At 31.6% G+C, this 16624-nt stretch overlaps 1 protein-coding gene across 2 annotated transcripts; it reads left to right on the top strand.

Moving 5' to 3' along the window:
- The first annotated feature begins 3532 nt into the window (after positions 1–3532).
- Positions 3533–10712, top strand: LOC124360216 (aquaporin-like). 2 transcript variants are annotated; one of them, XM_046813632.1, is made up of 7 exons: positions 3533–3846; positions 5637–5824; positions 5967–6110; positions 7251–7466; positions 8253–8333; positions 9317–9486; positions 9596–10712. In XM_046813632.1, exons 1-6 carry the CDS (start codon positions 3741–3743, stop codon positions 9443–9445), a joined length of 864 nt encoding a protein of 287 aa, XP_046669588.1. In that variant the 5' UTR covers positions 3533–3740; the 3' UTR covers positions 9446–9486; positions 9596–10712. The 2 variants fall into 2 exon arrangements, with proteins under 2 accessions (XP_046669588.1, XP_046669586.1); XM_046813630.1 differs by having other exon boundaries at positions 3534–3846; positions 9317–10712.
- The last annotated feature ends 5912 nt before the right edge of the window (positions 10713–16624 follow it).

The following is a 16624-nucleotide window of genomic DNA, read 5'->3' as shown; positions in this document are numbered from 1 at the left end:
TAGATGGACTAACCCATCATCAAACACAACGTTACCTCAGATAAATGACATTACATGCAGAGTTTTAAATCCATAGTGCAGTTCGTTCTTGAGATATTTAGCGTGAAACACGCATACAGGGTGATACATACAAATACAGAAAGAAGAGTGATGTTGCCTTTAGTGATTTAGCAAAGTAAAATTCACAGAATTTTAAGTAATTTGTTCGATTTATCCTCAAGATATCAAACTGAGGTTTCTTAACGATATGAGGGATAACGTGAGAATCCAACCAAATTCCATGGTGGGTCATGGTCCATCATCGCACTATATCTTCAAGTTCAACTTCTTTATTAAGCATGTTGACAAAGTTAACAATGCATATGCCAAGTCAATACAATAAAAAATTAAATCAAAACAATCACTCTAAACTTTATTTTATAAAAACTACAAGACTTATCATTCAAAAAATGATCTACAGAATAATATGCCTTTTCAGCAAGAAACAGCCTCAACTTCCTCCTAAAACATTGTGACTCTGTACCAACTTTAAGCTTAATGGCAGTCTATTAAATAAAATCACTGCAAAATATTTTAAATGTTTCTTATAAAACGAGGTGGAGTGTGGAGGGATGTTCATAATGCATCTGGGATTACTTCTCGTACCGTAGCAGTGTAACGGGAGAAACTGTTCAAAAAGGTGGAGATTTTTATGGAGATAGGAATTGGTTTCCAAAATATAAAAGGAAGGGAAGGTAAGAATTTTGTTGAAAGTAAAAAGGTCTGCACATGAAGTTCGGGGTAAAACACGAGATATTATTCTCATGGCTTTCCTTTGAAGCCTGAAGACAGACTTGGTTTTGGTGCTCTCCGAGCCCCAAATGCAAACTCCAAATGACAAAAACGGATAAACGATACCAAAATACGCAGTAACAAGAACATCAATGGACGCAAAACAAGACAGCTTTCTGAGCACCAAAATACCTTGACTCACCTTCTTGCACACATACTCTAAGTGCATAGTGAAAGATAAGTTACAATCTATAATGAGGCCAAGAAATTTAACGACACCCTCAGAAAAAATAGGCTCAGGTGGATACTGAGTAAACTATTTGGCCTGTTCCCTATACAAAATTCAACGAGGGTTGTTTTAGAGATGTTCACCTGCAATCTGTTTAGTTCCACCCAATTCAGAAGTGCATTTCCTGCTAAGAATGTATTGGAGCTCTAAGCAATCTTTGGAAGGGCTGGAAAAAGTTAGGGATGTGTCATCCGCATAGAGGCACATCTATATACAATGATATTGATATAAGGAATTATCGAAGAACTCGATAGAATCTAAATAAAGCTTTACGAACCACTGATACTCCAAATATCACATGTTAAAATGCATATGATTGTACTCGAGTCTGTTTATAAATTTGTCCATTTTATGATATTCTCGTTGCATTCGTGGTTACTTACAAGAGCAATGTAAAAGTTCGCTAACGCTCAGCCAAATCCATTGGAGTGACGTACACCATTATTGAACTTCATGTTTACTTTACATAGAAAGAAAAATGCCAGTTCTTTAGGTATGTTGAATCTCGAAATGTTGCGTGAACAGACAGAAAGACGAAAATGAAAATCTTCCAGCCCTTAAGTGATAGGATTTGCAAATGCTCTGCCAATAAAAGTCTTCTATATCCTGATGTGAGTAAATAGTATTTGATTTTGTTGAATTGAAGAATAGTGTTGAAATTAATTAAGGTGAGAATTTTTGCATTTTTAATAAAACTTGTAATATTGAGAATAGATTCCATTTATAGCTTTAACGGACCAAGAAGTTAATTCAGGAGTGTTTGAGAACTCCTAATGTAGTAGGTAGGGATAAGTGTTAAAACATAGGCGGTAAAAGCTGTAAATCCTTTGGTCTGAGAGTGGTCAACTAATGAATACATCTTTGGAACTGAAAATTTTAAAAAAATATTTCAAAACAAATATTGCTTCCCCGTTGCTTAACACAACTGGGAAATGAAATGAAATGAAAAATGACTTTATTAGAGGCGAAGTTAGGACTATAAAGTCCTCTCTACCACTTAACCTCATACAAATTAAACCAACATATGTATACATTTATAACTAAAACTTAGTCTATTTATTTACATTACGTATTAAAATGAATCTTAAAATCAAAACAATCATCAATAATTAATGTAAATATATACAAATTTACAATAATATCGCAAGACACACACTCGCATTCATTCAAACTTGCATGCAATTGCCCCAAGTACCGCACACCAAAGCCGCCAACCGCTATACCCCCTGAGCCCCCAGTATCAAGGCCCTGACCTCCGCCCCAAAGCGAGCGTGCTTATCGATGGCTCTGATGTTAACAGGTAAAGCATTCCACAATCGGCAGGCAGAAACTGTAAACGATTTGGGAACGTATCCCGTTTCCAAGCATCTGAGACAAATATACATTTTTGTAAGTACATAACAAGTTTAAAAAATGATAATAACCCTCCAGTTCATAGCACATGTAAAAACTACTAACATACAAAAATTGCCACCTTTGTAAAAAAACTGTAATATTTGTGCAGAATTCGCATTATTCATAGTTTACTTAGGTTGCTTGTGAAATAGTTCTACCTCTTTTCCCAAAACGTGTTGAAGTTGTTGTTAAAGATGCTTTCTTTGACTTTGCAGCTTCATAATCGTGTTGAGAAATGAATTAAATCAGCGACCTCTCTATCAATATGGTATAGAATAAACATGAGGGATTGATAATAAAAAGAGTATTTGCTATATCAAATTAATTGTTTGAGTGATGAACTAAATGTTCATTTCAAGCCGCTTATTATAAATAACTGTAAATTTAGCCTATAATGCTTTGTATAATTGGAACGGTATATAAAACCAGAAGGATGTGCGCTTTTTTAATTTTTGTTATTGCTCCAAAACGGCATAATTATACCGTTAGAAAATAATTTTCCGGTGTTGTTAGTGTAATTCCGGTGTAATTATTTCCTAACAACACCAGAAAATTATCAAATTGGGTTAGATAAGAGCAAAATATGATAGTTTTAGAGTTAAAATCAACCGAAACTTATTTTAATGCCAATAAATTTTAAGTTTTTATTTAAATCCTTTAACTAAATTAAAAAATTGTGGAAAACTATGATACTATTTCATTTTGATCCTAAGTTCCTCGTTTCAACTAGAAATTTGAAATGAACTTTTTAAAAGGATTGCATTAAACAATAGTTGTTAATAATAGACGTTTCGGTTTAAAAAATGAAAATAACAACATTAGTTTACTCGTTAACATCAATGAAGTATATTTTTACTATCTCAATCTCTAGTAGAATTCCATAGAGCAGTATACTGTATGTTAGTAAATTATAGATGTTATCTAAACAATTATATACAAACAGTCTTATCTACAAAGAAATATTGCTAACTAATCAAATAAACTATCAGGGTCAGTAATGAAATTTTTGTTTGTCAGCAAATTCACTTCAGTGACTTGCAATCATGATCTATGATAAGGCGGAAGGTTTACCAAAGACGGCCAAGGATAGGGATAAGATAAAGTAATAACTTTCCGAGCTATCTGAGGCATTTATTCATAGCAGTGATGCTCAGATAAATACATGGGATGTAGATAGAGTGCGATAGTGCCGGGGAGAATCTCTGTAATTAGTTCCACCTTTGTTTTGTTTGCGCAGTATCGATAGATTCTGTAAGTGTGAGGGCGAGGAATCTGACTGAGAGAGATGGTGACCAGGCAACAATCCGTATCGTTTACCGATGAAGACTCGAAGGAGGTTAAGATTTACACGTTTTCAGAAGGTGACCCCAAAGGAAAAGAAAAAGAAGAACGTAAGTAAACTGAGGCATAATTATAATTTCTGTAAAATGTCAATAATTGAACAGGGAAGTGGGATTTCAATTACGATTGTTAAGATAATGCTTAAATGTATATTTTCCCAAACCATATAAATTAACTAACAGATGGTGTAATTTTACGAAAATAATGTTTGTTATTCTTAATTTTAGGATCAATATTGTAAATTTTTCATTTTAGAATTGTTTCTTTCCTTAAAAATTTCATAGCTCTTACCAGTATAACTACATTACCTCTGAATGAGGTAGCAATAATCAAGAGTCAATGATTCCTAAAGATTTAAATAATATAATTACAGAATAGGAATTGGTGAGTAGAAATAGAATTAATTTACCGATTTCGCATAAGGTAAATTTTGCAATTGTATTTTCTACACAGCTATATTCGCATCAGTTATAGCACTTTATATTCATTAAGGTTAATTAAAAAAAATATACTTCATACACAATAATGTTCACATCGGTTGTAACACTTTAGTCTCTTTAAGATTAATTTTGAAAATACACTTCATACAAAATAATTTTCACATTCGTTGTAACGCAGCCACTTTAAGGTTAATTTTGTACATATACTTCCTACACACTATATTCACATCCGTCGTAGCACTGTATCCTCATCAAGGTTAATTTTGTAAATATACTTCCTACACACTATATTCACATCCGTCGTAGCACCGTATCCTCATTAAGGTTAATTTTGTAAATATACTTCCTACACACTATATTCACATCCGTCGTAGCACCGTATCCTCATTAAGGTTAATTTTGTAAATATACTTCCTACACACTATATTCACATCCGTCGTAGCACCGTATCCTCATTAAGGTTAATTTTGTAAATATACTTCCTACACACTATATTCACATCCGTCGTAGCACTGTATCCTCATCAAGGTTAATTTTGTAAATATACTTCCTACACACTATATTCACATCCGTCGTAGCACTGTATCCTCATCAAGGTTAATTTTGTAAATATACTTCCTACACACTATATTCACATCCGTCGTAGCACCGTATCCTCATTAAGGTTAATTTTGTAAATATACTTCCTACACACTATATTCACATCCGTCATAGCACTGTATCCTCATCAAGGTTAATTTTGTAAATATACTTCCTACACACTATATTCACATCCGTCGTAGCACTGTATCCTCATCAAGGTTAATTTTGTAAATATACTTCCTACACACTATATTCACATCCGTCGTAGCACTGTATCCTCATCAAGGTTAATTTTGTAAATATACTTCCTACACACTATATTCACATCCGTCGTAGCACTGTATCCTCATCAAGGTTAATTTTGTAAATATACTTCCTACACACTATATTCACATCCGTCGTAGCACTGTATCCTCATCAAGGTTAATTTTGTAAATATACTTCCTACACACTATATTCACATCCGTCGTAGCACTGTATCCTCATTAAGGTTAATTTTGTAAATATACTTCCTACACAATACATTAGCATCCGTTGTAGTACTGTATCCTCATTAAGGTTAATTTTGCAAATATACTTCCTACACAATAATAATTTTTACATCTGTTGTAACACAGTATCTTTAAGGTTAATTTTGTAAATATACTTCCTACACAATCGTATTCGCATCCGTTGTAGCACTTTATCCATATTCAGTCAATCATCACATCCTTTAAAGTTTCTAATTTATGTTATGGTTATGTTTGCAAATTTTATAATAATGTCTGCATGCAACGCAGTATGGAACACAACTAATATTCTAATACTGAATGTGGCAGGTAAACTGAGTCTATGGAGACAGGACTTGAAGAGACCTGGGCAAATTGCACGACGTACAGCAATTGAGTTTGTTGGTACCACATTCCTCATGTACTTCGCCGCTACAACCTGTACAGGGTTCCCAGATAACGCCAATGTCCTCCACAAATCCCTGACCATGACATGTACATACGCTACCCTCATCCAGGTAATCAGTGGCAAAATGTGTAAATTAATCTGTACGTTTATCAAAGTAGATTTAAAACCTAAAGATAAATATGGAAAGGGCTCTAATACAGTAAGCCCAACATGATTATGCAACAGCACTGATCATCTATGCACTATTTCAGGCTCTGTCTTTTACTGGAGGATGCCACCTGAACCCGATGGTTACTATCGCATTTGCAGTGCTGGGGAAGATCTCTTGGGTTCGAATAATGGCCTACACTAACGCTCATTATGTAGCTGCGGTTCTGGGTACTTACATTTACAAGGTAGATCAATTTAAAATGTACTCTTTAAGTTCGTATTAATTATTGTGAAGGTAACAAGCTTTTACATTGGTGCTCAGTCGTACCATATAGTGCAGATATATTCTTACATGAATTCATTAGTTAAGATTTAATAATTTATGTTAAGTTAGTGTCTTACAGACTGGGATCATGGAGTAGACACAAGACCTGTTTATTGTAATTCTTGACTAACGCATGTCGCAACGGTTTGTCAATCTCCAGTCAAATCTCCTTCAATCCTTATTATGCTCGTCCTCATGGGCAATACAGTAAGGGGTTATTTACCCACAACTATTACTAGGAACGTCATAGAGATGTTTTTTCATGCCATTGTGTTTATATTAAATATACCTTTAAAATGATATGTCACAAGATAAGGGTAGCAGTTTAAAAATTTAAAGTTACTCCTTCTATCTCCCCTTTGAAAAGGGGGAGATGTTTTTATCCTCGATATATTATATTGTACATCGATATCTTAATTCGCTTGGAATATATCCAGGCGTATCAGGACTTAATTTACACTATAAAATGTAAAGGATTATTTGCTTATAACTCTTGCTAGGAACGTCGTAGAGATGTTTTCTCTTGTGATTTTGTTTATATTAAATAGACTTTTAAAATGACACGTCACATGATAGGGGTTGCAGTTTAAAAATTTAAAGTTACTCCTTCTACCCCCCTTTGAAGTGTGGGGGGATGTTTTTATCCTCCAATAATCCATAAAATTATTTTAATAAGTATGGTGAAAATTGTACATTCATATCTTAAACAGTTTTGAATATGTCCAGGCGTATCGGACTTAATTTATACCCTGTATACAGACAGTATCATGTCGCGCTCCGTGTATTTCATTCCATACGTTAACATTTATTTGATAATTTGACGTCGATTAGCATCACATCACATCGCGAGTGCGTTGCTGTTTGTGTATATGCTCCCTTACACAGCTCAGGCCATTAGAACTCCTAAATCCTGTACCTTCATAAAATTTACTATAAGTAGATTTGTTTTAAACTATTACTGCTCATTTAAATATTTAAACTATCTGTATAATGCAATATGTAAATTCTCTTTTTATTACTTCGAAATCATAAATCGAGCTATAGGATGACGTGTTGACAGATAACTACACCGGAGGATATGCAGGGGTTTGCCTTGTGTGCAAACAGACTGAACGAGGACGCGGGGGTGACCTGGTGGCAAGGGCTGATTATAGAAGCTGTCGTGACCGCTGCCATGACCTTGGTCGTGCTCACGGTCACAGACGAGCGGGGAAGGCTACTGCCCGGCGGCTCCGTGGTCATAGGACTGGCCTACGGTGCAGGACATCTCATGGCGGTGAGTGAGAACTAAGATTAACCACTCTTACAAAAACTGTTTACAGGGAACATATTTTATACATCAAGCATGGTGCTTCAAACTGCAGAGACTTTCTTTATTGCGCATAATACAGTTGTATCTTTACCTTTAAACGTAGGATAAACGTTTAGGGAATCACTCTGTGAGAAAATCACTTTGAGCATTAAAAATATTGAGTTTCGTAAAAGGATTGAATCTTGTATTGAATTTTGGGTATAATATTAGTGTTTCCAGATATTTTACACACCCTGTATAATGTATATTCTCCCAAGTAGTTTTATTGCTCTTGCTATATGTACACTCATGCACACATTTTTTTCTTACACGATATTTATTGAGAATAGTTCCTGGTATTTGGATTTGAGGACTTCTCCTACGGATGGCCGGAAAGACTTCGTCCTCATTACTGGTAGGTTTGTGTTAGTGTGGAGTGGTTTTATTAATATTTAATTTCTCGAAAAAAAAAAATTAATCCAGTTTCTACATTTGCTATTTTTGATAATGCCATACAATGAATACTCATGTAATTCAGTTCAGATTGTGTAGGAAAAACTATTTGTCTTCTACACGCACGTACTATACCTGTTGAAATAACAAATTTTAATTTAATTTACAAAGTTTAATATTTTTAGAAATGATCTTATTTTTCAACATTTTTAACTGTTCAAGGAATCCATACTGTAAATGAAAGGATATTTCTTTAGTTCTGCTGTTCTGAGTAGTACAATAACCCTGCAGCAACAACTAATTTTGTTTGTATTGCAGATTCCATACACAAGTGCAGGCATGAATCCCGCACGTTCCCTGGGTCCTGCTATTCTGGCGAAATACTGGATACACAACTGGGTAACTCTCCTTTAGAGCTTTATATAGAACCAGCTGTTTCCCACACCTTTCTAGTCAATTTACTGCTGAGTAACACAGGTGTCCCATATATATGTCCATATATATCCATTCTAAATGCCATACGAACCACTCTTGAGATAATTTATTGTTTTGGGAGGATATTACCAACTCTTAATCCATTTTAGAATAATTTTTCCCTAAGGAAACAGTAAATCGGAGAATGAAGCGGGTTCTTAAAAATAGTGAGAATATTTATGAACATTCCAGTATATTTAATGTAATAGCTCTAACGATTTGAAGACCACCTAACTAGTTCAGATAGTGAGGAAGAATGCTACAGTACGAGTAGCATTCAGAGGGGGGGGTCAGAGAGTTTTTACCCTTTACTTTTCGTTCTTGGAAAGTATTAATATCTGTATAATACATTGTACGCTTTTGCTTTCCGATCTCTGTTCACTATATTATTCTACTTTCTTGGTTTTGTTACCTTTCAAAATAAAATGTGTTGCAATCATAATTTAGTAAGTAAGAAGTCTCCATAACCCAAAATTGGGAAACTAAAGAGTTCATGCAGCGAATTTAGGTTGGTCAAAAAGTGGGCTAGGTATCTACTAGTTGCTTTAAGAGACCTTCTCTAAGAATATCTTTGTACTGAGGCAGAAGTACGACACACCACGTGTCACATAACAGGCTTCGCTGATGTTGTATGCGAAACTTCAAGTCAGTTGCTTATTTCATTAGGCTACGTGTGTTACTATAGCACATGTTATATGATTGTACTTAGTTTACTTACAAATGTATTTCTTCTGAAATTTTCTCTTTTACCATCATCTAACTCAATGTTGTTTTTAAATAAATGAAGCTTCATTAAAGCTTCATCAAGCCTTTTAGTTAAAGGCTTCATTAACGACCACTTAATAAATTTTAATATACTTCAAATATGCATTTATTATGATTCGTCAAATCGAGTTTCTGTGTTCCAGGTATTCGCTTTTGGTCCACAGATCGGTATCAAATTTGCAGCTCTTGCCTACTGGCTGTTGAACAAACGAGCGGAGACCCCTGCGCCTACCGCCGCCGACCAGCCCGTCAAGGGGGACGAGCAACTGTGATCCCTGTAATAGTGATGTTAAAAAGGCGATCGTTCACAAAAATTGTGTGAGAATTGTGTATCACAATAATGTCCTTAACCAAGAACATGACTTTACAGCTATGATTTTGACATGTATTTATGAGTTTATATCTGAAATCTACTGAGGAAAATTTTAAATATTGTTTTCCGAGCTCAGTTGAATAACAGTTGATCAAGACCTAATGAGGATAATGAAATAAAGCGAAGGACAGAAAATCCGAAAAGTACAGATTAAGGATCTAAGTGTTGCTAAACTACATATTATACGAACATCGTGATATGGTAATCTTTTATAACATAATTTATACATACATATTTCATTATTTGACATGGTGTATACATAACGTTGTATTTTTTGGATGTTATAATATCCAGAGTTCTAGTGTTCGTTATGTATATGGTATTCGGGATTAAATTAAATTTTGGTAGATTTTTTATATTGATAAACTTAAAAATGTTCTGACTTTTACTGAAAGTGTTGAAGGAACAAATAATAACAATTTCTCTTTATGGTTAATGAAGTTATGTAATGATTAATGAAACCCCTACACTAAGAATTTAGAACCAGTCTTCTGAAAAATGCGTTTAGGCTAATATTTTTAGTTTTGCGACTAGATAAGAACAAATATTTCTTTTAGGTTTGGCATGGTCAAAATATGCAAAATTTAATATTATTTGGATTTATGAAAAATAAATTAACAAGAGAAACTGTTGTATCATAAAAGTCTTAATGTTTTGCCGACGTACAAATACGTTTTACTTAAAATTTAATCTACTGTTGGATAATGTTCTTTAACCTTATATTTCTTTGGTATTAAATACAAATGGATAATTAAAAGTAATCGTGAATGTAAGGCAAGGTACTATACAAATCTGTAATAAAGCTAGTAGCCGAAACAAAATATTAGTACTAAAGGATTTCTTTATTGAGAACATAATACGAATAACTTGTGCAATACATTTTTAAGAGGAGTTTTAATTTACGACAAAGTGAGGAAAAATGCACATTATATGAACCTATTGTTTTGTTATTTTGAGAGTTAGTATATTAACATGCATACAATTACTCATATTATTTGTTCAATAAGCAAATAAGGTAACATGTGTATCGATTGATAGTCACAAGATTTTAAACATTTCAGTACCCTTTATATTAGTTTATCTAATACATGTAGTTTGACTTGACTTGTTAATGTGTCATGCAAGCTATAGTGTTTTTATAAAGAAATACATTTTTTATTATTTTACTTGTGTTCTTATTTTACATTCCTATATTTGCTCGAATGTTTTACATTTAAAGTATAACATTAAACTGTGTAGAATCGTCATGCATAAAAATATCTAAATTCCATTTTTAATATAGTTTGCATTGTTTTATCTAGTTTATTTATGGTCTTTCTATATAATTGCAACGAAATGTTAAGGATTTATAGATAAATATATATATATATATATATATATATATATATATATATATATATATATAACAAAATAAAGGTTCCAGACACACATTCAAAGTTCTAACATAGATACTTTTTAAAACACCATAAAAGGTTTAGAAAACCATACATGTTTCTATGACTTTTTCAGAAAAATCTAAAAATAAATGTAAAATTAAATAATATTAAATGTGGTAAAAGATAATCTTAAAAACCAAACAGAAAACGTTACAAAAGTATTCGAAAATCTAAAAAAATGTATTATTAAAGTAAAAATAAATCTAAAAAATAAAAATAAAATCTATTCTTTATTTTTTTAATCAGAGATTAAAGATCATCCCAAAATAGTTGTTCAATTACGACATTTTTAGAATAAATTTACGTAAATCTCGAAATATACATACATATATATATATATATATATATATATATTATATATATATATATATATATATATAATTTCCAAGTGGATTAAATTTGAGGTGACTTAGTCAACAAAGTGAATTTATAAAATTAAATCATATGTTTACCATTCTACATAATTCATTCTTAATTTTCATTTTCTGTGTTGATGTTTTGTTTTATTTTTATTATGTTCTTATAGCCCTATTTATATGTTTGTAATTTCCTGAAGACGGCTTAAGCCGAAATATAGGAACTGTTAATACATTTGAAGATTTCTTATTGAAGAATTAATATATATATTAATCTTATATATTAGTCTATATATATATATATATATATATATAAATCTTATATATATCTTTTATATATATAGAGAGAGAGACTTGCAATTGCCCGCGACTTCACTCGCAATTTCCTGTTGAAAAACAGTACACTATATATTCACGTATTCTTTTCCTATCACATTCTAAATACTCCTGACATAATTGATAGTCGTTCCTTAGTGAGCCTCTTGGCACATTATGAAGGTAGGTACCATATTTCCTGCCTCTATCTTTCGTGGTTTTTGTTAGGTGTTGATAAGTTATTCAGTACAATTAATTTAATTTATATAGATGCATTTCGATAAACAATCAGGTTATAAAAAATCTAATTAGGCCTGTTAAAATTAATTTTCTGTCTAAGATATTTCCAGTATTATTGCGGTGTTTGCCTTGTGCTCTGATCAAGAAAATGTATCAACGAAAACCAATTTAGATCATAAAGCGTCTTATTTCGGCTCTTTTCATTTACCTTCGGTACTAACCAAATTCAATTACGTTATGAACAGACATTTACGGCTTTTTGAGGTGGTTTTTATAACATCTTTTAATAGTATTTTCATTGCATTAGATAGTTTATTGATCATTAGTGCAATCTAAATTTAAAATTAGCCAATGATTTCGTCTATGCAATCTGCATTGCACTACTGATCAAGCACTTTACAGTCATAATTTTCTAAATTTTAAATGTAAACACATGTTTTTGCCTTTTGATGAACTTCAGCTGAAAGTATTAACAGCTTTTAAGTATCAGTTCACTTTGTATTACGTGTTGTAGCGCAGTCTGCCGGATCGAAGGTAAAACAAAATCAACAACAATTTATAAATAACAAAATAATTAAATAAAATATTTAAATAGGACCAAATCATGAATCTAAACCATTCTCGAATCCCCTTCAACACACATACAAAATTTCATCAAAATCGTTCCAGTCGTTTAGGAGGAGTTCAGTCACATACACACGAACACAATATATATATATATATATTCTAAATTTATGTCCTTTAATTAAATATTATCTTGTATATAAAACAAGAAGATAAATATCGTAATGTTTTCTTAACAGTCTTAAACAAACTCCTATTTTCTCAGTTGCTTAGGAATACAAATTAAAAAAAATCATGTGTAGAAGATGTTTAAGCCATGTGTACAAAGCAGAGGATAAGATTAGATCATTTAGAATGTTTTAAAACATGACGTTTGTAAATTCAAACTCCAACAAAATAAAAATACTCCTATAAAAAAACCACTAAAATTCCAAAACATACTCCTATGATATTAAATTATATCTAGTTTCAATAATGTCAGAAATAAAAAAAAAGAGTAACATCTATAGAAGATTTACCGAAGAAAATTATTGGAAGAACTCAATTAATTATAAAAAAAACAAAAATATAATTCTAAAAACAAAATACGTATGAAATTAACTGAAGAAGAGGAAAATATACATACAAATTCAGACATTTTTAAATTTGCGATTAAATAATTATTGAAAATATTAAAATTGTCATTTAATGTGGTACATTTAGAGGAGTAGCTCACTTATCTTGTGTAATTTAAATTTAAACCTTAAGTTTACTCAAACTATTCCTGTTTTCTGTCATATTTTGAACTAAAAAACTCATTTACATATAAAATAATTAACAAAACAATATAGAGATATTGATCTATTTGCAAACAATGATGAATAAATTATTTTATAAATTCTGATTTATGAATATGAGTGATAAACCGAGAAAATTTATAAACTTTTTTTCATTAATACATTCAGCAACAATAGTTATATAACATTATTTTAAATATTGATAACATTTTAAATGGTATACTAGACGATCGAATTCTTTCAGGTAAAGGAAGTTTGCCCTATGAAGTTATCGATAGTATTGAGACCTTTATAATAAAAATAATTCAAAATTCAAAACTTCTATTTAATTTTAACGGATTGAAGCATTATGAGAAAAGATTACCAACATCATTTAAGTGTATTGAACAAAATAAAAGTTAAAACTATAGGAAATTATTATAATTTATACAAGATTTAAGTTCTATTGTTTTCAGATTGCATGTACATTTGAGAAATTTAGATAAATTTGCTTCAATTGACACAATTTGGATCCAATAAATTATTTCATTACTAATTATATCTTGCGACGCAATGTTAAATTTAATGAAAATCATACTAGAATTTATTGATTTATGATTACATTATGTATTTAATGATTGAAAAATGCATTATAGGTAGAATTTCTCAATGTATTAAACAGTATGTTGTAAGCAAATAATAAATATTTAAAAGATTCTGATGAAACACAGTCAGAGAATGTCTTATTGTACGCGATAAAAATAATCTTTATGGTTAGGTGCATTTGAATAATATACCTTATGATGATGTAAAATGGATGAATTAAAACAATACAATTGCCTACTTATAAAATATCTATAACTTGATTAGAACATTAAATTAACTAAAAATAAATTATGTACATTATGTAATTATGTCTTCTTAATAAAAATGTATATTATATACAACTTGTAAATATATATACAACTTTATATTTTTTGTGTTAAATGCTGGTATTTGCCTTCACAACATTGTCAGACCAACAGGTTGCGGTAGTGTAGAGCAATAGTGGAAAATAAAATGAAGGATTATTCGCAACGTGGTGTGAACTAAATTATTATATTATACAACTACTACAGTACTACGTTATAATAAGAACAGAAAAACTGGTATATGGCACGTAAAATACTTTATTAATAAGTTTAAATGCCATTATTAAAGCGTATATTCACGATTGATTCGTATATTATATTTTGAGATAATAATACGAAATATTTTATTATGCATAATATTATTACATATAAACTAAGTAACATAATCATCTAAACCATTTTTGTGTATTGATTGCTGATATCTTACTTTCAAAATTATTTTATTTAATGCTGTATTTATATATTTAAATTTCACTACGTTTTGCATAAAACAGTCTTTTAAAAGGGCAGGTATATGTTTAAAGTAACTCGTACAATTTAGTTACTAGTTAGTTAAATTTATAGATTTTAATTAAAAACAAATATTATATATCTAGTGACCCTCATCACTGGAATGTACAAATATTATATATCTAGTAACCCTCATCACTGGAATGTACAAATATTATATATCTAGTAACCTCGTCACTGGAATGTACAAATTATTATATATCTAGTAACCCTCGTCACTGGAATGTACAAATACAGGTTGGTTATAAATTATTGTACACATTTTAAGATTGAATAAATTAAATAACCAATCAACTTAAAAAACATGGAAATTGTTTTATTAAATAGCAAATTTTTTAAAACAGTTTTATTACCAATGAAGGACAAAAAAGATTACTGTTACTCATACTTTTACAAGGAAAACTAAACTAATTTCACGTGCTCTCCGAGGTTTGCACGCAAAGTTTGTAGTCTAAATTCAACCTCACACCATGTGTTTCTGAGAGCATTGCTGGAGTTATGCTTCCAATAACCTCTCGAACTCTATTCTTGAGTTCCTCAATATCTTGAACTTTTTTGGCGAAGACTCTGTCCTTGACATAGCCCCACAAAAAAAAGTCTAAAGTGTGTAATGTCTGGGGAACGTGGAGGCCAAGGAATTGGACCATCCCGTCCAATCCAACGACCAGGAAACGTGTCATTTAGGTAGTCACGTACTATCTTACCCCACTGTGGAGGGGCACCATCTTGCTGCCAGTAAACATTTGGTTGCCTAATGCTCAATTTGCGGTATTGCAAAAAGTTCAAGCATGTTCAAGTTGCAAGTTCAAGCATACCTCTTTAGTTACTGTCGGTTCTGCGAAGAAAGAAAAAGGGTTCCTATCACTTCATCTATAGCCAATGCACCCAAAAACGTTTATTTTAGGGCTGTCTCTTTCTTGTTTCTCGAACATTATGAGGATTTTCAGTACCCCAAATCCTACAATTGTGTCTATTCACCTTACCAGAAACATGAAAGGTTGCTTCATCAGAAAAAATTACTTTTTTTCTAGAAATTGCTTTCTCCAATGTTTATTGTTTGTTCTTCGAGGTCAAGTAATCTAACAACAAAATCGTAGGTAGCGTCGAGGTTTATCGTTAGGTTTTAGTTCATGTAATAAACTGAATTTTGTATGGATGGAGCTTAAGGTGTTTGTGCAAAATTTTTAAGACTGTTGATCGAGGTAATCCTAATTCCAAAACTTGCACGCCGAGTAGACTTACCAGGGCTCCTCGTAAACAATTCTCTTACTTGATCAACAATAGCTTCAGAAAATGGAGGTCTACCAGCACCTTTTCTAGGTTGGGACACTTCCCGTCTGTTCAAACTGCCTATACCAGCGTTTTATAGAATTGTTACTCGGAGGATTGCGGCCATACTCTAAACGAAACCTTCTTTGAACAGTTATTACAGATCCGCTTTCATGAAACCAAAGAAACACACCTTGCTTTTTCTTGCACACTAGCCATTTTGACACTGAGGTTTGTTTAGTCAACTGTAATTAACAACTGGGGTGGAAAGATCCATTGTTGACCAGCTGACTATGACACAAACACAAGTCATTAAGAAGAATCATACCTTACACCCACAGTTTAAGTGACATTTTTACTTTCTTTTAAAAACTACTTTTTATAATTATGTAATGTGTACAATTATTAATTTTAAGTCAGTATATAAAACTGTTTTAAATTTACAATTTAATAAAACAATTACCATGTTTTTAAGTTGATTGGTTATTTATTTATTCAATCTTAAAATGTGTACAATAATTTATAACCACCTGCATTTATATATCTAGTAACCTCATCACTGGAATGTACAAATATTATATATCTAGTAACCTCGTCACTGGAATGTACAAATATCATATATCTAGTAACCTCGTCACTGGAATGTACAAATATTATATATCTAGTAACCCTCGTCATTGGAATGTATACAAATACTATATATCTAATAACCCTCGTCACTG

Source organism: Homalodisca vitripennis, chromosome 4 (assembly GCF_021130785.1).
Source record: "Homalodisca vitripennis isolate AUS2020 chromosome 4, UT_GWSS_2.1, whole genome shotgun sequence".
Classification (NCBI taxonomy): domain Eukaryota; kingdom Metazoa; phylum Arthropoda; class Insecta; order Hemiptera; family Cicadellidae; genus Homalodisca; species Homalodisca vitripennis.
This window is presented reverse-complemented; position numbering and strand designations above follow the sequence as displayed.

Coding starts and splice junctions, on each gene's coding strand:
- LOC124360216 (XM_046813632.1), top strand. CDS start 3,741: ATGGTGACCAGGCAACAATCCGTATCGTTTACCGATGAAGACTCGAAG. Junction 3,847..5,636: donor AGGAAAAGAAAAAGAAGAAC/GTAAGTAAACTG, acceptor TGAATGTGGCAG/GTAAACTGAGTCTATGGAGA. Junction 8,334..9,316: donor AATACTGGATACACAACTGG/GTAACTCTCCTT, acceptor TCTGTGTTCCAG/GTATTCGCTTTTGGTCCACA.